General features: G+C 37.9%; 2 protein-coding genes across 3 annotated transcripts; both read left to right on the forward strand.

Annotated features, from left to right (window-relative positions):
- The first annotated feature begins 290 nt into the window (after nucleotides 1-290).
- On the forward strand, nucleotides 291-2,702 carry LOC121983364 (AP2-like ethylene-responsive transcription factor At1g16060). Of its 2 annotated transcripts, none has more exons than XM_042536304.1 (8): nucleotides 291-511; nucleotides 608-690; nucleotides 811-819; nucleotides 909-997; nucleotides 1,093-1,166; nucleotides 1,240-1,290; nucleotides 1,411-1,487; nucleotides 1,958-2,702. In XM_042536304.1, exons 1-8 carry the CDS (start codon nucleotides 363-365, stop codon nucleotides 2,494-2,496), a joined length of 1,071 nt encoding a protein of 356 aa, XP_042392238.1. In that variant the 5' UTR covers nucleotides 291-362; the 3' UTR covers nucleotides 2,497-2,702. The 2 variants fall into 2 exon arrangements, with proteins under 2 accessions (XP_042392238.1, XP_042392239.1); XM_042536305.1 differs by having other exon boundaries at nucleotides 292-511; nucleotides 1,967-2,693.
- A 199-nt stretch (nucleotides 2,703-2,901) lies between these two features.
- LOC121982350 (probable serine incorporator) lies at nucleotides 2,902-7,018 on the forward strand. The gene is made up of 6 exons (XM_042535369.1): nucleotides 2,902-3,204; nucleotides 3,332-3,571; nucleotides 5,559-5,670; nucleotides 5,792-5,966; nucleotides 6,183-6,423; nucleotides 6,501-7,018. The coding sequence occupies exons 1-6, from the start codon at nucleotides 3,021-3,023 to the stop codon at nucleotides 6,791-6,793; spliced, it is 1,245 nt and encodes a 414-aa protein (XP_042391303.1). The 5' UTR covers nucleotides 2,902-3,020; the 3' UTR covers nucleotides 6,794-7,018.
- The last annotated feature ends 12,981 nt before the right edge of the window (nucleotides 7,019-19,999 follow it).

Consider the following 19,999-nt stretch of genomic DNA (forward strand, 5'->3'; position numbering starts at 1 on the left):
TATCCAAAATAAAACTTACTTATAGATGTTTTTTTTTAAAAAAAAATCTATTATTTATTAAATATTTAAAATAATGGATCGGAACCAACACACAGGCACAAGAGACCAGCATGATCCATTAGGCGACATATCGTGCCCGACTCGGGCGCACTCTCCCCCAATAATATTCCTCCAAGTAAAGACAATGGACGGCCAATATCCAAACACACTGTCACGTGCCTTCCAAAAATCCGATGCCGGCTTCCTGTTAACTCAGCTCACATCCGATTCCCCGTTAAAACCCCCCTCTTCTATCATTCTCCTCTCTCTCAATTCTCATCTTCCTCTTCTCCTCCTTTCTTTTCCTCGCAAAATATATAACAATGGGCAAGAGGCAAAGGATCAGCAACATCGTCGGCGGCAACGGTAGCAACGACGTCGGCAAAGGCACCGCCAAGCTGAAGAGAACAAGGAAGAGCGGCCCAAGAGACTCTCCTTCTCAGCGCAGCTCTATCTACCGCGGTGTAACCAGGTTAATTAATTAATTAATTATAATCATGTTTTTTTGGCTTAATTATCCTCTCCTTTTTTCTAATTAATTAATTAATTAAGTTGTGCTAATTTATAGGCATCGTTGGACAGGACGATACGAGGCGCATCTGTGGGACAAAAATTGCTGGAACGAATCGCAACACAAGAAAGGGAAGCAAGGTGCTTAATCCATTAATCATCGAATTAATTAATCTTCATTAATTTTTTCTGTTTAATCAATGGAAATTAAGCTAATTAGACTGTTTGTTTGGTGTGGGTATTGGATTTCGATGCTTGCAGTTTATCTCGGTGAGGAAAATATTTTAATTATACCATTAATTTGATACTTAAATAAATATTATTTTTTTTTGGAAAAAAAAATCTGATAATTAATGCAGGGGCTTATGATGCTGAAGAGACAGCAGCTCATGCATATGATTTAGCAGCATTGAAGTATTGGGGCCATGAAACCATCCTTAATTTTCCTGTATTATTTTTTTTTATTTCACACATTTCAATTTTTTTTAAGATCCATTTCTCTTTATTTTCTTTTTTTGTCGATAATTATTATTTTATTTACAGATATCAGCATATGAAGAAGAGCTCAAAGAAATGGAGAGCCAGTCCAGAGAAGAATATATTGGATCACTAAGAAGGTATATATATATATATATATATACACACACATATTTTTTACATTTAAATTAATTTAATATGGGAGTTATGCAGAAAAAGCAGTGGGTTTTCAAGAGGAGTATCAAAATACAGAGGAGTCGCTAGGTATTGAATGTTGAAAATTGTTTTTTTTATTTATTAATTTTTATTGTACTAATTAATTAAATGCAAAATTTATGTTATGGATCTATTTTATAATTATTGTTTTTTTTTAAAAAAAATTAGGCATCATCATAATGGACGATGGGAAGCTCGAATCGGTCGAGTTTTTGGCAATAAATATCTCTACCTTGGAACATATGGTAAGAAAAATATAATTTAAAATAAATAAATATTGACGATTTATTTTAAGCATAGATTTTATTTATTTATTTATTTATAACATTTGGTAAGGCTCGTGGTGGTGATGCCAAGTGGCTTAAGTAGCTCACCTACATTAGCAAATCACTCTATTTGTCAACGTCTTTAAATCCAATTTGGACTAATCAACTTGACTAATTAATCAAGAATTACAATATAATTTTACCTAAAAAATACTGATTGAACAAATCTAGTCAACCAATTTGTGTAAGATTTGAGCATCAATGTAGGAGAGGAGATGAGATCCTCTGTCTCAAAAATATTATGTCCCCGTATATCATGAAAATATCATAACCGTCCGATAATCAAGAATTACAATATAATTTTAAAGATAGAGGTCTCATTGAAGAAATTTATTAAATTTTATTGATAAAAAAAATCAGTCGACTGATTCATTCGAATTTACATGGAGCAACGGAAGAGGAGGCAGCGACTGCCTATGACATTGCGGCGATCGAGTACCGGGGCCTCAACGCCGTCACCAACTTCGACCTCAGTCGGTACGTCAAGTGGCTCCGGCCACCAAACTCCGAGGGAGCGACCGACGACGCCGACCCGATTACGGCCGGCATCCTGCAGACGTCACCCCACGACTTGCTCCGAGCTCCCGACCCGAATGAGCCAACAGGAAGCAGAGGAGGAGTGGCCACGGCATCTGCACTCGGTCTGCTGCTGCAGTCGTCGAAATTCAAGGAGATGCTGCAGAAGGCTTCAGCAGAAAGCACCACCACATCCTCCTCCTCCTCATCGTCGCCGATGACACCAAATTCTTGTGAAGACAATAAATCACTAATCCAGTGCAATAACTTTCCAGATTACATCCAGACCTACTTCGATAGCCTAAATGGCGGAAGCTTCATCGAGGAAGAAGATGACTTCTCCATCTTTGGGGAGTTCAGTAACTTTGTGTCTTCTCCGATACTGATCGAAGAGGACATCATCCAGCTCTGATGAGCATGCGGTACTTTGCCAGTGAGCTCAAATAATTGATAATAATCTCTTCTTCTTCTTTCTTCTTAATTTTGGGAACAGGATTAGTTGATGATGATAAGTTAATCAAAACACAACATTTGTGCTAAGCATTGATTCATTTTGTTGCTAGTTAACGTCGATAGAGATTGTTCAAGTATCAATAAAAACGTGTTGTTTTGTGATGTGCATGGTCTATTTTGATCAGCAGTATGCTCTGCTTTGACCGATATCAAATGAAAAATACCAAGGAAATTTTGAAACGTAGGAGGGCTAATTTATAAGACAAACCCGTTCAAATGAACTTTAGAAGAAAAATAAAAAAATTAAGAGGGCTAATTCGAAAAAGAAGTTCACGTTGACTGAGACTACAAGAAGGGTTAGAGGACATCTTCCACGCCGCTTTTTCCGTCCGCTCGGGTTTGTATCATCACAATTAGGGCTTCTCTCCCATTGAATTCAGGGAGGAGGAGGAGAAGGAAGAAGAGGAAATCGACGACGAAGTGATGTGGGCAGCCTCTTGCCTCGCCTCTTGTTGCGCGGCCTGCGCCTGCGAGGCGTGCCGCTCGGTCGCCGGTAGCATCAGCCGCCGATCCGCGCGCATCGCCTACTGCGGTCTCTTCGCGCTATCTCTCGTCGTCTCGTGGATCCTCCGCGAGGTAGCCGCTCCGCTCTTGGAGTCGATCCCTTGTAAGCAATTTGCCCTCTCTTCGATTTTTCCATATTATGGTCCAATTTTGGTTGATCATTCAAAATTTTGCCCTTGTTCTGATGCGATTGTGGAATAAAAATCCTACCTTTGGTGGGGGTTTTGTAGGGATTAATCACTTCCACAAGACGCCCGATAGGGAGTGGTTCGAGACCGACGCTGTTCTTCGTGTTAGCTTGGGGAATTTCTTGTTCTTCACGATTCTAGCTGTTCTTATGATTGGTATCAAGAATCAGAAGGACCCACGCGACCGACTGCACCATGGCGGTTGGATGGCGAAGATTGTTTGCTGGTGTATTGTGGTCTTTCTCATGTTCTTCGTCCCCAATGGCATCGTCAGCTTCTATGGTGAGGATTTGCAGTTTTAGACAGATTTATTTTTCTTTGATTCAAATAAAATAAGGAAGAAACTTTCTCTAGTTACTATGCAAATTCTTACTTCAGACTATTTGTTCTCCAATATTTGAACTTTGAGAACGTTGTTTCCTTATACCAGATCTAGAGGGTACATTCAATTAGACCTGAAGATTATGGTATGGTTCATTTTGCCATTTAAATTGGACAGAAAAAGTTGCACAATGACTTTAACGGACTAGCCAATGTTATGCATCTTTTTTTTTTTTTTTCTTTTTTATTTGGGGGGGGGGGGGGGGGGTTCTCCATGTTGTTTCTCTTCGTTTTTCAGCAACACAATCATAGTACAACTCCCAATTAGATATTTAGCATATACTTATGATGCTATTAATCCTTATGTTTCCTGCTTATTTCTTATCTCTTCATTAGAAAATCTGTATTAGCATAGGTGTTTCATCAGTAACTTTTATTTTGGTTTTTGTTCTGATGTGTGCCTAAATTTTCTTGGTGCTTGATATCCCTTTGTTAATTGTGTTTCCTGTTTACTTTTTTATTCTAGTTCTTTCATACATGGTTTAAAAAGCATGTAATTGTGTACCATATATATAATCTGTATTAGATAATGCAATCAAATATCTACATAAAATTAAGTTTGGAATAGGTACTAAGAATTGGGTATACAACAACAACAACCAAGTCTTTAGGAATCTAAATTTGACAGGTAGATTGGCTGAAAACTGTTTCTGCAAATAATAAAATAATAGAAAGTGTTGCGGAACAAAATTGGATATAGATTGATAGACTCTGCACTAAGTGAAGATGCTGAAGTTCTTCTCCATGTTGTTTCTCTTCTTTTTTCAGCAACACAATCATAGTACACTCCCAATTAGATATTTAGCATATACTTATGATGCTATTAATCCTTACGTTTCCTGCTTGTTTCTTATCTCTTCATTTAGAAAATCTGTATTAGCATAAGTGTTTCATCAGTAACTTTTATTTTGGTTTTTGTTCTGATGTGTGCCTAAATTTTCTTGGTGCTTGATATCCCTTCGTTAATTGTGTTTCCTGTTTACTTTTTTATTCTAGTTCTTTCATACATGGTTTAAAAAGCATGTAATTGTGTACCATATATATAATCTGTATTAGATAATGCAATCAAATATCTACATAAAATTAAGTTTGGAATAGGTGCTAAGAATTGGGCATACAACAACAACAACCAAGTTTTTATCCCATTAAATGGGGTCAGCTATATGGATCCTTCTACGTCATTGGATTTGATCTCCTATTGTATCACCATCTATATTTAAATGAATTTTTACATGTTTTATCGTTGCTAACTAAATCTTCAATGGTTTTTCTCTTCCTTAATTAGTGTGCATATTTTGTCTTACTAAAAATTGATTACAAACACATATAAATATGAATTAAGTTCCTATTTTTTATAAATAAGCAAACATATACCTAGGCAAAGATCTTCAATAGTCGTGATCTTCATTAGCATGACCATCACTGTATTCCTTGTAAATTTTGCCACCCTGTACGCTCTCTTCAGCTAAATCAACTTGTAGTTAATGACTTTTGTGCTGTTGAGGTAGTTAGAGTTTGGAGCTCCTTAATGGACAGTGTTCGTTCACTCCTAAGGCCTCTATACCTAAATCTTTCATCAATCTCAATCAACCTAGTGCCTTTATTCTAATGTTTTATTTGCCTTTATTCTAATGTTTTATTTGCCTTGCTTTCATATTCGTTAGCTAGAAATCTGATCGTTTATCATTTTGATACTTATAATTGAATGCAAACTAGACAACTTACTTTGTTAGTATGAGGAATCCACAAGTGTGTTTTGTGAATATGTGGTTTAATGAACCGCTATTTAATACATTCTTTAGGCATGTTACAAAGAATCAGATTGCTAACCTCTTAATACATTTATATATAAATGTGGCTTTGATACTTATGATATATTGTGATGCAGAGTCAATATCAAAGTTTGGCTCTGGATTGTTTCTTCTCGTTCAAGTTATTCTCTTACTGGACTTTGTACACGCATGGAATGAAAATTGGGTTTCGAAGGACGAGCAATTCTGGTGTGTGTATATCTCTTTTCTAGTTCTAGGACTTCCCCTTTACATACTATTTTGGTGTTCTCAATTCATGAACCATGTGTTCATAACAAATGGAGGTTTGTACCCTATCCTTTCATTGTAGGTACATGGCTTTGTTGATTATCTCTCTGGTTTGCTACATTGCAACATTCTCGTTTACGGGGCTGCTCTTTCACTGGTTCACTCCGTCGGGACATGAATGTGGACTCAATACCTTTTTCATTGTGCTTACGTTGATTCTTGTGTTTGTTTTCGCTACGGTGGCATTGCACCCAAAGGTTTGATACTACTATATCTTTACCGAATACCTTCATTGATTAACCAAATCATGTTGTTTTAGAGATTACTTGTGAATCTATGGTAATATGAGTTTGTCTACCATACCTAGATTCTCTCATGATGAATAAACATGAAAGATGGAAATCATTTAAGTGTTAGAGGTGTTAAATCTCTAAAAGAATTTCTCGTTCTTCATATACTGACAAATTACACAGGTAAATGGAAGCTTACTGCCAGCATCAATTATTTCTCTTTACTGCACTTACCTCTGCTATAGCGGGCTTTCAAGCGAACCGAGGGATTATGAGTGCAATGGCCTTCACAACCATTCAAAAGCCATTTCCACTGGAAGTCTCACTCTGGGCTTGCTCACCACTGTGCTATCGGTCGTTTACTCTGCCGTTCGTGCTGGCTCCTCAACAACCTTTGTATCATCCCCAAGTTCTCCTCGTGCTGGTCAGTTCTAGTTGTTATTTGCTATGTACATTAGCTTTTGTTTTTGGATATTGTTTCTGATCATAACTATATCATAGGATCCGAGAAACCGCTGCTCCCGTTTGACAAGGTGGAGGAACAGAAAGACAAGAAGGACGAGGCAAAGCCAGTTTCCTACTCGTATACCTTCTTCCATCTCATCTTCTCTCTTGCAAGCATGTACTCAGCCATGCTCCTGACCGGATGGTCCACCTCGGTCGGTGAAAGCGGTAAGCTTGTCGATGTCGGGTGGCCATCTGTGTGGGTTAGGATTGTCACTGGATGGGCAACAGCAGCTCTCTTCATCTGGTCCCTCGTTGCCCCTCTCATATTCCCGGACAGAGAGTTCTGATTTCATCAAAGAACCTCGCCGCCAATAACGAGTTGCTTTGCTATGCATTTGACTATGCTCATGTATAAATTTGCTTGAAATTACTGCTACCTACGGGCGTGATTAGTATTTTGGGTTGTAAATGATCTGACAATGATGAACCACTTTATGCTATCCACGGACATGCTTGAAGACAACTACACTATATTTAGTCAAAATACTCCTAATGTTTATTAGCTTGTTTAATATGGTGACCATTTGGTTGTTAAAATACCCTTCTAATAATTAAGAAGGGTAAAATATATATTTTAGTCTTCGCTACATGACCTTTGTACAACAAACTTTGGAGGTCTACTGACGTTGGTTACATCTTAGAAAGCATTTGAAGTTGATAAACAATGGAAAATATTTGGAAAATTACGCACAAATCTATACATTTAGAAAGGTTTATCTTGCTAATTAATTAGTCATTTTGAGATGAAATGAACATATGATTAGAACTCGGCTCATGCTTTTCGATCACCATGGAGATGAAGAGGTGTATTACCATTAAGATACTTTAATTGTCTACCTACTAGAAGATTTTTCTCATGTCAATTTAAAGATAAAGATCTTTTAGTTCGAGTGTTGCTCCTAAATAACGTAAGCATGCTGATTCAGGATATAATTGGGGAATGTCATGTGGATAAGAGAGATTAGTAGTCTTATCGAAGTGGCGGTTTAAGCCCAGAGAAAGTCAGGGTGCCCCCGACTTCGTGGCACCCCGACCCCCAGCGTCGTCATTCTCTCGTCTTTGCAGTCTTGATTAAGTCCAACAATAAGTGTCATGAGTGGATTCCAAATTAACAATTTATATTCAATGAACCCTAGACTACACAGTAATAGTATAATAAAAGACTCAGGGCCGAATCTCTCGAGAAACTAACAATCGAATGTTTATCTTAGACTTAGAACTATGTTTGGGATTTTCATCATAAGAAATGAGGGTTGTTTGTGTTGGATCGTGACGGTCGGCTAGAAGGGGGGTTGAGTAGCCCTGCAAAAATAAAAGCACAACCTTTCTCGGACTTCTTAAACTAACACTTGCATAAATTATAAAGCCAATAAATTAAAACAGAAAAGAAGAGGCACAAGATGTTTACTTGGTTACAACCGGGAAGGTTGTTAATCCAAGGAGTGGAACGCACTAGAATATCTCCTTCGGGCGGAAAAGCCTCTTGCAGTAGTAAAAACGCAAAAGAAAGAAGCTAAACTCTAAAGGAAGCACACAAGTGTTGGAATTACAATTCTTGAGTTGATGAAAAGCTTCTGGACTAAGGCTATATTTATAGTCGTGGTCGGGGCGCCTAGAAGAGTCTCAGGCGCCTGGGAGGGGATAAAATTTTATCCTCTCCGCAACGGATCGCGTTTGATGCGATCTTGGTCAAAATTCAATCTCGGGCGCTTGGAATGGTTCCGGGCGCCCAAACGGTCCGAGCGTTCGGAATGGATCCAAGCGCCCGGACCACTAAAGTCAACCAAGTTGACTTTTGGTTCGGTCCCTCTGCTCCGGTGCTGCACGCCTCGGTCCGGGTCTTCCACTCTGGCTCCGCTCGCTTGGGTGATTTCGGCCAACCGAAATAAGGCTCACCCGAACCCAATTTTGGCCTTTTCGAGTAACCTTCCGCTCCGGCTTCTCGCCCCTCGGAAACGTCGCGCACCTCCTTCTCGTCCGCCCGCGTACTCTTCCATAGCGCCTCGTACCTCCGGCGCACCGAGCCCGTCGGCTCCCTCCCATGTCGTCCTTCTCGTTAGCTCCATCTTTTGCTCGACTCCCTTTACTCCTAAGCTTCTGCACACTTAGACACAAGGTTAAAACACGACAGGACCTAACTTAACTTGTTGATCACATCAAAACAACCTTGGGTTTCCAACAATCTCCCCTTTTTTGATGCGAGCAATCCAAGTTAAGTTAGGGTAAATAGACATAAAAATAAAATATCTAATATTGCAATAGAGTGCAAAAAGATAGAAAATTTTGGTCTACCTCCTCCTAGACTTATATTTTTCCTTCTTCCCCTTTGATCACATAAAAAATTGAGGTTCAAAGAAAACTCTAAGGGTAATAATTTTGAAATTTTGAAAAATTATTTTTTACTTAAAAATTTGAAATAATTTTCAACAAAGTTTCTAAGTTTCTTTTAAAAAAATCTAAATTAAACAATATTCTAAGTTAGATAATTTGCAAAAGAAGTATTTTTTAAAAAAAATTTCTAACTTAAATCTTTGAGAATTTTCTAAGTAAAAACTTTAGGAAAGAAAATTTAAGCCACAATTTCAGAAGAAATTTTAACTTAGGCAATAATTTTTTAGAATTTTTCTAAAAAATTTTACACAAGAAAAATTTTCTAAAAAAATATTTTTGAAAAATTTCCAAAAAAATATTTGAAAAACATTTTTTTAAAGCATTATTAAATTTCAATCTTAATGATTTATCAAAAAGTTAATTAAACTTTATTTCAATATTTTGGCTTTCAGGCAGTGGCGAGGCACTAGGCATGACCGACCCTAGGGAGGTCAAGGTGGGGCCGGCACACAGCTAGGGTAGGGCCCACTTCTATTAGTAGAAAATATGTTAATATTTATTCAATAAAAAATTAATTTATAAAGATCTAATTATAAAATCTAAAATGATTGTAGTTTTTTTTTTTTTTGTAAAATTGTTAATAATAAAAGAGAGAAATACCCATGGGAGGGAGCTTGATCATATTTTTTCTTCTTTGCTTTTTTCTATTTTTTCCTAAACTCTAAATTCACTTTTGCTCCTTATCTCACACTTAAACTCTTCACTTTCATCCACTTTGACAACCACCGACAACCACCTTCCTAGTTCCCACACTGTGATTTTTAGTGTCATCGTCATCGTTGCATCGTTGCGTCACCACAGATGCCCACTGACACTACACACGCGCTTAAGACCCTTTGAGACTTCAATTTAGGTAGAGTTTTCTTATTTGATCCATGTTGATTTAGCTTGGTGTATGATTAAATGAAAAATGATTTTAGATTACTCAATTAATTTGTTTGATCTCTTTTTATTATGCTAAAATCATTATTCTTAATGAAATTATTTTTATAGTATCGGTTTTATTATTATTTTTATATAAATACAAAGGGTCTATTTTTTTTTTTTTGCACCGGACCCTTCAAAATCTCGGGCCGGCCCTGGCACTAGGTCTTCTTGGTTATTGGAGCAACAACCACTTTCTTAGACAAAGCCTCATAAAGAAATTTAATATCTAATTTTCGCGTTGAAAGCTCTAAATCTAATTAATAATTCAAGTTAAACAGGACTTTGGAACCCAATATACGCTTCAGCCTACTGGATTGACTAAAAATTTCTTATGAACATACCTTTTTGAGATATTCTTAATTTGTCTCTTGTGATATCTAAAATACCAATTTAGATTATTAAATTTTCTAACATTTGTATTAGATGAGCATGCACGGTTTTTCAAGTTATTTACTTGTATTTTTAAATCATCATTTTCTAATTTTTAATTTGTCTTAGGATCGGTGTAAAAGGATTCATACAGCCGACCCCACCTAATGGGAAAAGGCTTGGTTATTGTTGTTGTAATTTTAATCTGTCTAACTCTTCTAAAGGGCAAGATTTAACTAGTATTATTTTTAATTTTTTTTTATTTTTTTTCTAATTTACAACAATCCTTAGTTAACAGTTTAATAAACTTAAATAGTTTATCGAGAGGAAGAGATCGTACCTGACTTACCTTGTCGATCTCGTTGTCCGTGTCTTCCCCTAAACAGCTGCTATCTTCCGACGTAGCTCTCCGTTCATCGATACTCATTTCGGAAGAGCTTGACTCGCAGTCGTCGTCTTGATAACTTGCCATTAGTGCAAATCTGGAGAAGGCCTCAACTTCCGATTCGGACGACGTATCGTCCCACGTCGCCTTTAAGACCTTGCGTTTTTGGACAGGCTTCTTACCTTTGTCCTTGTTCTTATTCCTCAGCTTAGGGCAGTTGTCCTTGACGTGCCCTTCTTCATTGCAGTGGTAGAAGCAGATCGTCCTTTTCTTTCTACCCTGCGGATAGGGCTGAGCATTCGGTCAAAACTGAACTGACCAAATCGAATAAATCGAAAACCAAACAAACCGAATTTTTTTAACCAACCGAACTGATCGAAATTTAAAAAAAAAATTGAAATAACCAAACCGATATAATATCGATTAATTTGATTTTAAACCGAAATAACTGAATTTATTTTCTGTTTTTAAAAAAATTATAAATATATTAATATACGTATAACTCTAGCACTCTATTTTCGATTTCCCATGGCTATTATAATTAAACATTGTTATGTTTTCTTGTGATATCAAAATGTAAAATCATATATTTTATAGAAAATTTATAGAATTGACCGAATACATAATTGGCAGAATACAAAACACTTCAGGAAATAGAGATAATTTTTTCTAAAATTTTATTAGGTCTTAGATTTTACTTATTAGTGATGGATTTACAAACAAAGAATATAAATATCATCATCTTTATACACCGTACATTTAGAGATGGATGAGGAGGATATTATATCTTCAATTTTAAAATGATCAAAAATATAATTTTTAAAATCATGTATAAATTTTCCCCATCAATAAAATATAACAATTTATAAACAAGTAGAGATAAACCAGAATTATTTTAGTAATGAATTGACAACATGTCTGATTATTACCAAACTTGCTAGATAATTAGAGTCATGATAAAAAAATCAAGTTCACTTCATACAGAAATAAATCAAGCACCTGCCAATTTACATGTTAAACATTCAAATCTGAAATTACCATAATTCTAGATTTCACAAGTTGAAACTTTAACGTGGGAAGAAACAATGGTTACTTTCTTTAAAATAGAAAATAGGGTGGGGGGCAACTTAAATTCAACTCTTGCTAGAGTTGCTTTCGAGCTCTTGCTTAAGTTGCAGAGAGAAGTCATCATTCACGTCGTCATCATCCCAATCATCCTCCCACTGTTGCACGATTTCTTTGCCTTCTTCTTTCTCATCATCCCATTCTGCAATGAGTACAATACACATGATTAATATCAATAACCCTAGCTGTACAACTACAATATTGTTCACATTTCATTACATTTTAATATCTAAATCCATTACGTCCACTATTAAACTGAACTAAAACTTGTTCACAGACAACAGATTGAACTAAAGCATCTTGAATTTATGTTGGCAGTCTAATGATAAGCAAGCTCGATTTAGAAGGGATTATAATTTGTATAATAGCAAATGTTGGGAGGAGTTAAACCTTTCATGATGCCTCATTGTCATGACACAAAATATCATCATGAAGCTAGCAAAATTTAGTGCATCGGAACCTGATTATAGGACTTAAAAAGCATAATAAAGAAATTAATATAATCTAGATAAAAGAACTTTCTCCTACTTATAAGTTTGATTATAAGTAAATAAAAAAAAAAAGAGAATTCTCTTTTAGGAAGCAAAAAAATATACACTTTAACATTCTGTCGCCAGTAGCTTCCTCCAAAAATTTGTGGATAAAACATAAAATCATAGACATAAGACATTTAGTAGACAAAATATGGAATTGAATATGGTATTGCAATTTGCAATATGAGATTTAGTAGATAGAATGTGAGATTCGATTAGGAAATTGAATATTATATTGCAATATGAGAATAGATATGCTAATTGCAAATCATGAAAAAAAATGAACTAATATCATATTACCATAGTAGACTTAACATACCATTGATTATTATATCATTCATCCATGCGTCGGTATTGTCGAAGAAGACGAATCTAGTATAATATTTAAAAATTCTGACAAAAAAATATAAGTTAAATAAATAAATACTTTATAAGTTTATAATTATAAATAGAAATCTGATTCTATTTTTCTTAAAAAGGAAAAACTTATCATTTTCAATTTTTTCACATTTTCTAAAATTTCTTCAATGTTGAGTGGTTTCAAACTTAATCGAAGCCAATCTTGAGTACAAATAAGACTTTCTACCACCCTAGAAGTCAATGAACTCCTAAAACAGTCAAGTACCCGACCACCAGTATTGAAAGCAGATTCAGAAGCAACTGTTGATATTGGAATAGCTAATACATCACGAGCAATTTTAGCAAGTATAGGAAATCTGTGACAATTTTACTTCCATCATCCCAAAATGTCAAAAATATCAGAATACTCTTCAACTATTTCATTAAGATATTTGTCTAATTCTGACATGTTGCCATCACCAAAAACTTGAGCCTTTTGTTTCTTATACTTCTCAATGATATATTGTCTTTTTAAATCCATTTGACTCATATTTGTTGTGTTGGGACCGAAATGTAGCTAGAGGAGGGGGGGGGGGGGTGAATAGCTCGGCGCGATCTTGTGCTCGTCGTTGCTTTGTTTCTTCAATGATGTGCAGCGGAAATACAAGAAAACACACACACAACGCTAACAAGAGGATTTACTTCGTATCCACCTCTACAAGAGGTGACTAATCCAAGGATCCACACACTCACACACCCTCCACTATGAAAAACACTCCTTCTCGGTAACTACCGAAGGCGGAGAAGCCTTACAAGCTCTCAGTACAAGAAGAAAGGAAAGGGAAATACAATACAAGCAAAAGCTTACAAGATATGCACAAGAAAACCCTAACCCTAGCTTCTTCTTGCCGTAACTTGCCTCTTGACTTGGACGTGCCTCCTGTTGGTTAGTCCTAAGATAATCGTACCGGTTCCACTATACAAAATTTTTTTGTACAAGTGTCAAACCTTTCCTTAAATAACTTATTGTGTTCTTTAGAAGTTAAATTAGGAATCGCAGACGGAACTTAACATCATTGATTCCAAATTTAACTTATCTGTTCTTAATGGTTTAGATTTGAATCACAAGCGGAACTTAACACTATTGATTCAAATTACCTAAGTTATTATTTCCATAAATATTAATTTCCAAAATTGGCTTCCAGGACTGCATGGCGAGGCACATGGCCTTCTTGGATATGGGAGCAACTACCACCGCCTAGGCAAAGCCTTTTAAGGAAAGCTAATATTTATTTCCTTAAATAACTCTAGGTTAACCAAAAAGAACAATCGAATCACAAATTCGAAAAAGAAGAAAACACAAACTCAAAAAAAAAAAACTATTTCGAAAACTCTAGAATCATATGCCTCTTGTGTTTGGTATTTCCATAAATAACTATACAAAGAAAACTAGTATGATGCGGAAAACAATTACTAGTTATACCTTTCTTTGTAAGGAAAATAACCTCTTAATCTTCTACCGTATTCCTCTTCTTATCACGGACGTTGTGTGGGCAACGATCTTCCGAGACGAGAACCACCAAGCTCCTTCTTCTTCTAGCTAGATTCGGCCACCAAGAATTCCTCCAAAGATGAAGAGGTTCGGCCACCACCAAGCTCCAAGGGATGCTAGAAATATCACCTCCTTTTTCTCTTCTTCTTCTCCAAGCAAGATCCGGCCACCACAAGGACTCCAAGGAAGAGATGAGGTTCGGCCACAAGATGGAGAAGACAGAAAGAGGAGGGGCCGACCACACCAAGGAAGAAAAGAGAGGAAGAAAAATAGAATAGAGGTTGTACCCATGAAGGCTCCTCTACCTCCTCTTTTATAATCCTTGGTTTTGGCAAATAAGGAAATTTTAATAAAATCTTCCTTAATTCTTTTGCCATGAAAAGGAAAATTTATTTAATTAAAAATAATTTTCTTTTTATTATTTCAATGGCCGACCACTTTAAAATCTCCAAGCAAATAAAGTTTTAAACATAAATTAAAATTTTCTTATTTGCTTCCGAAAATTTATAAAAAAATTTCCCAATAATTTTTCCCTTCGCGGTGGATTATAAAAAGAAAATTTTATAAATTAAAATATTTCTTTTAAACATGTGGATAAAAAAAAAATTATCTCTAAAAAATTAAAATCTCTTTCAATCTACAAATAAGGAAAGATATCAAATCTTTTCTTAATCTTTTGTAGAAACTTATAAAAGAGATTATTTAATTTTTAAAATTATCTTTTAAATTATGATTGATCCCGTCCGAAGGCTGAGTCGGACGGAGGCTGGTCGTGGTGGCCTGGTTGTTGACGGAAAGTCGTAGGTGATCCGGATCCCACGGGTGGCTGACGTTGCTGCAGGACCCTGCGCACACTCAGACAATCCTCCCTCTCCCGTTAGAGACCGAAACCCAGGGGAAAAGTCCCCGGATCAGGCCCTCCAACGCTCAAGTCAGGTCCTTTTTCCCCAGAAAAAACAAAGAGACTCAAAATGAAAAGCTGTGGAAAAAATGACGAGAGAGCGCGTACCCGCGTACGAGGAATCTCCTCCTTTTTATGCACCCGCCTTGCTTCCAGAACCTGCCATCCTGTCAGAAAACGTTAGACGCTGGGCTTTGTCGTATATCCCCGACACCTGTCGTGCTGCTATTGGTCGTGAAGGCATCTTCTTGTTTAGGAACCTTCGCCTCTACACGGGGGTTTTGTCTCGTAGTGAAGGACATCTGTCAGGCTGCCATTGGTTATGAGAGCATCCTCTCGCTTAGGAACCTCCGCCTCCGCACATCTCCCTGGTATGCAATGATTACCCTTGACGGACAGTTGTGATCCTCCGACTCCCGCACATCTTAGCTCGTCCTATTTATCGCGGTCTGCATCTACCTCACACCCCTCGACCAGATCTCGCCTCTATGCGTTACTTGTTAGTCGGGCTAACCCTGAACAGCCCTTTCGATCACAGTCTGTATTCTGTACCCGGACCGAGCTGTCTTTACACAATCCTGTCGCTTCCGACCTTTGATTTGTGGCTTGCACTTCCGGGCCTTCGAGTCGCAGACCTGCAGACCGAGCCGTTTCTACACAGCTCTGCCGCTTCCGACCTTTGATTTGTGGCTTGCACTTCCGGGCCTTCGAGTCGCAGACCTGCAGACCGAGCCGTTTCTACACAGTCCTGCCGCTTCCGACCTTTGATTTGTGGCTTGCACTTCCGGACCTTCGAGTCGCAGACCTACAGACCGAGCCGTCTCTGCACAGCCCTGCCGCTCCCGACCTTTGATTTGTTTCCTGTCCCTCGACCATAGGCCTGCAGCCTGAGCTGCCTCGGCCCAACTTTGCCGATCCCGACCTGTACCCCAGGTTCCGCTTGCTGACTTCCTTTGTTTTCCCACGGCCTCGCCTGCTTGAACAACCAGTTTGCCTGACCTCTGCCTATTCCATAGGCTAGCCTTTTGACTGCCTAGTCAGCTTGACTATTTACCGCCACGTCCTCTTGACTTTTGACCGCTATATGACTGTGACCTTTCTCACCCTTTCCTCTTGGGCCCCTCCACTGCTAACCGTATCAATGATCATGGTTAAAAGGGAAAGTTTTCTCAAAATTAAAATCTCCTTTCAATCTACAAATAAGGAAAGATTTCAAATCTTTTCTTAATCTTTTGTAGAAAGCTATAAAAGGAAAGATTTAAATTTTAAACTCTCTTTTAAAAACATGATATCCACATAAGAAATAATTTTAATAAAAATCCTTTTTAATATTCTAGTGGCCGGCCACCTAAGCTTGGGACCCAAGCTTTGGCCGACCACCAACTTGGCTTATCCACTTGGTCTTGGCCGACCCTAGCTTGGGTTCCAAGCTAGCTTGGTCGGCCCCATTAGGATGGGTAAGAAGGTGAGTATGTGGTGGGTATAAATCTCTATATACAAAAGGCTACTATAGGGACCGAGAGGAGGAATTGATTTTGGTCTCCTGATGAAATTAAACATCCCGTGTTCTCCCCGAACACATAACTTAATTTCATCAATAATAATTCATTCTACTAAAGAACTATTATTGAACTACTGCGCCAATCCCAAATTACATTTTTGGGCTCCTTCTTATTATGAGTGTATTAGTCTCCTTGTGTTTAAGATGTCAAATGTCCACTAATTAAGTGAGTTACTGACAACTCATTTAATTAATATCTTAGTCCAAGAGTAGTATCACTCAATCTTATCGTCATGTCGGACTAAATCCACCTGCAGGGTTTAACATGATAATCTTTATGAGCTCCTCTTGGGGACATTATCAACCTAGATTACTAGGACACAGTTTCCTTCTATAATCAACAAGTCACACTATAAGTAACATCATTTCCCAACTTATCGGCTATTTTGATTTATCGAGCTAAATCTTACCCTTTGATAAGTAAAAGAAATAAATATTAAATATATGTGTTTGTTATTATATGAGGATTAAGAGCACACACTTCCATAATAACTAAGGTCTAGTTTTTTTATTAAATCAGTATAAAAAGAACTTACCTTAAATGGTCATACTCAATACACTTAGAGTGTACTAGTGTAATCTATTAGTCAAGATAAACTAATACCTAATTACACTACGACTATTCCAATGGTTTGTTCCTTTCCATTTTAGTCGTGAGCTACTGTTTATAATTTATAAAGAACTGATAACACGATCTTCTGTGTGTGACACCACACACTATGTTATCTACAATATAAATTAATTGAACATCTATATTTGGTATATATCAATGTAGACACTTGACCAATGTGATTCTTATAACTAGATAAATATTTATACCAAAAGCTAAGCTTTTAGTATATACTCTAACAATTCCTCCAAGATCCTTCAAGAAGTGGCGTGAGAGTAGAGAAGAAGACTGTGGAGAATTGCTGTGTAGAAGAGAATCAAAGTCGTGGAAGTTCTACCGAGAGAAACGCTCGCCAACAGCTACATCCTGCGCCAACGATCAAATCCCAATCGATTGGATTGCTCCCAATCGATTGGGGAAGCTTTGGATCGATCGGTCGATCGATACAGAGCGTCTTTGTGCTCCTGGGAATAGCCTGGATCGATCGGCCGATCGATCCAGGGCTTATCGCGCGAAGTCACAACTCCCAATCGATCGCCTGATCGATTGGGAGGCTTTCTGGGTGATCGACGATTCTCCCCAATCGATCCACTGATCGATTGGTAGAAGACTTGTCGCAGGGACTCGCCCAATCGATCAGTCGATCGATTGGGCATGAGCCAATCGATCGACTGATTGATCCAGCTCTTATTTTTGCCCAAAAACAAGTCCAAAGTCCCCTAGACCAACATCCGGTCAACCATGACCTGTTAGTACATCATGCCTAGCATCTGGTCACCCTTGACCTGCTAGAACTCCCTCACCAAGTGTCCGGTCAATTACTTTGACCCACTTGGACTTTTCTCCTCGTGCCAAGTGTCCGGTCATCCTTGACCCACTTGGACTTATCTCCACCAGGTGTTTGATCAACCTTGATCCACCTGGATTTCCCGTGCCAAGTATCCGGTCAATCCCTTTGACCTACTTGAGCTTCCCAACACCAGATGTCTGATAAACTTGATCCATCTGGATTTCCTGTGTCAGGCTTCACTCACCAGGACTTTCACCTAGCTTCACTCACTAGGATTTTCCTTCTGCCTAGCTTCACTCACTAGGACTTCTCATTTGCCTGGCTTCACTCACCAGGACTTTCCTTTCTGCCTAACTTCACTCACTAGGTCTTTCACCTGGCTTCACTCATCAGGATTTCCCATACTGCCTAGCTTCACTCACTAGGTATTTCACCTGGCTTCACTCACCAGGATTTCCCTTCTGCCCAGCTTCACTCACTAGGACTTTCACCTGGCTTCACTCACCAGGATTTTTCAGCTGCTTAGCTTCACTCACTAGGACTTTCACCTAGCTTCACTCACCAGGATTTTCTTCTGCATAGCTTCACTCACTAGGACTTCTCATTTACCTGGCTTCACTCACCAAGACTTCTCATTTGCCTGGCTTCACTCACCAGGACTTTCCATAACTGCATGACTTCACTCACCAGGACTTTCACCTGGCTTCACTCACCAGGATTTTTCAGTCAAGTATCCAGTCAACCTTGACCTATTTGACTCTCCTTCACAATCTTCCCACATGAACAATCGCACCTGCAATCTCCATGTGTTATCTACATGTATTGTCAAACATCTAAACCCAAACATCAAGACTCGAGTTTTACTCAATTCAAGCTCAGTCAACCAGGTCAACCTTGACCTAGAGAATATTGCACCAACAATCTCCCCCTTTTTGATTTTTGATAATACCTTTAAATTAGGCTAATCTCATAGCCTCAACTCTCCTTTATGCCAATGTAAAAATGATGGTTTCCTTCATTCTCCTCCTTTTCTAGAGGGCAAACTCCCTCTTAGGTAATGAATGTCTAACTTAACCACACATTCTCCCCCTATTGACACACCTAAAAAACTCTCCCCCTGAAGAGTTACCCAATGTTGTTTACAACTTCACTCATTGTTCACAACACAATAACGAAGGTCTCATACCCTTCATTATGCTAAATGCTCATCCTTGAGCATATACCACTTGGTATATTCACACACGATTCAAATGAATGTCTCATACCCTTCATTGTCATCAAATGCTCATCCGTGAGCATACACCACTTGAATAATGAAGATATCCACTCTCCATTATATTCACATGCCCAACCTTGGGCATTTTCGCTAAAGAAGGTTAACCACCTTCCAAGGTGTATGAAAAATAGATTTTCATGTCTTTAAAGAGTAACTCCCCCTAAAGACATGCACGTAACTTCTGTCATTGCACCAACAATGATTTGGAATCCCTAAACCTTTAGGAAACCCAAATATAGAAGTTTTGAGGTTCAAAAATTCAATATTGAAACCAAATCTCAACCTAAACCTCTACTTAGTCTCCCTTAACCAATCTGTCCTTGTTTTTATCATGAAAACTCTCCCTAAATTGATATAAATGTGTTTTGAGATGTTAGGAAAGGTTTTATAGACTAAAAATGGTTTAAAATACTGAAAATAAGCTTTCCCAGTCAAAATCAGCATCTCCAATCGATTGGAGTTGGGTCCCAGTCGATTGAACTCTGCTGAATCGATCCACTGATCGATTCAGACTGCGTGGATCGATCGGTGGATCGATCCAGTGAGCTTCTGTTCGCGAGAATCTCACTCTCAATCGATCGCCCGATCGATTAAGACCCTTCAATCGATCGGGTGATCGATTGAAGGTCTGAAGTTGTTGAAATTTCATTTCAGTCAACTTCAGAAACCCCAAGAAAATTCTACAAAATTCCAAAAATCATGAAAATCATTGTAGACATTATTTAGGATATATA

Source organism: Zingiber officinale, chromosome 5A (genome assembly GCF_018446385.1).
Source record: "Zingiber officinale cultivar Zhangliang chromosome 5A, Zo_v1.1, whole genome shotgun sequence".
NCBI classification, from domain to species: Eukaryota; Viridiplantae; Streptophyta; class Magnoliopsida; order Zingiberales; family Zingiberaceae; genus Zingiber; species Zingiber officinale.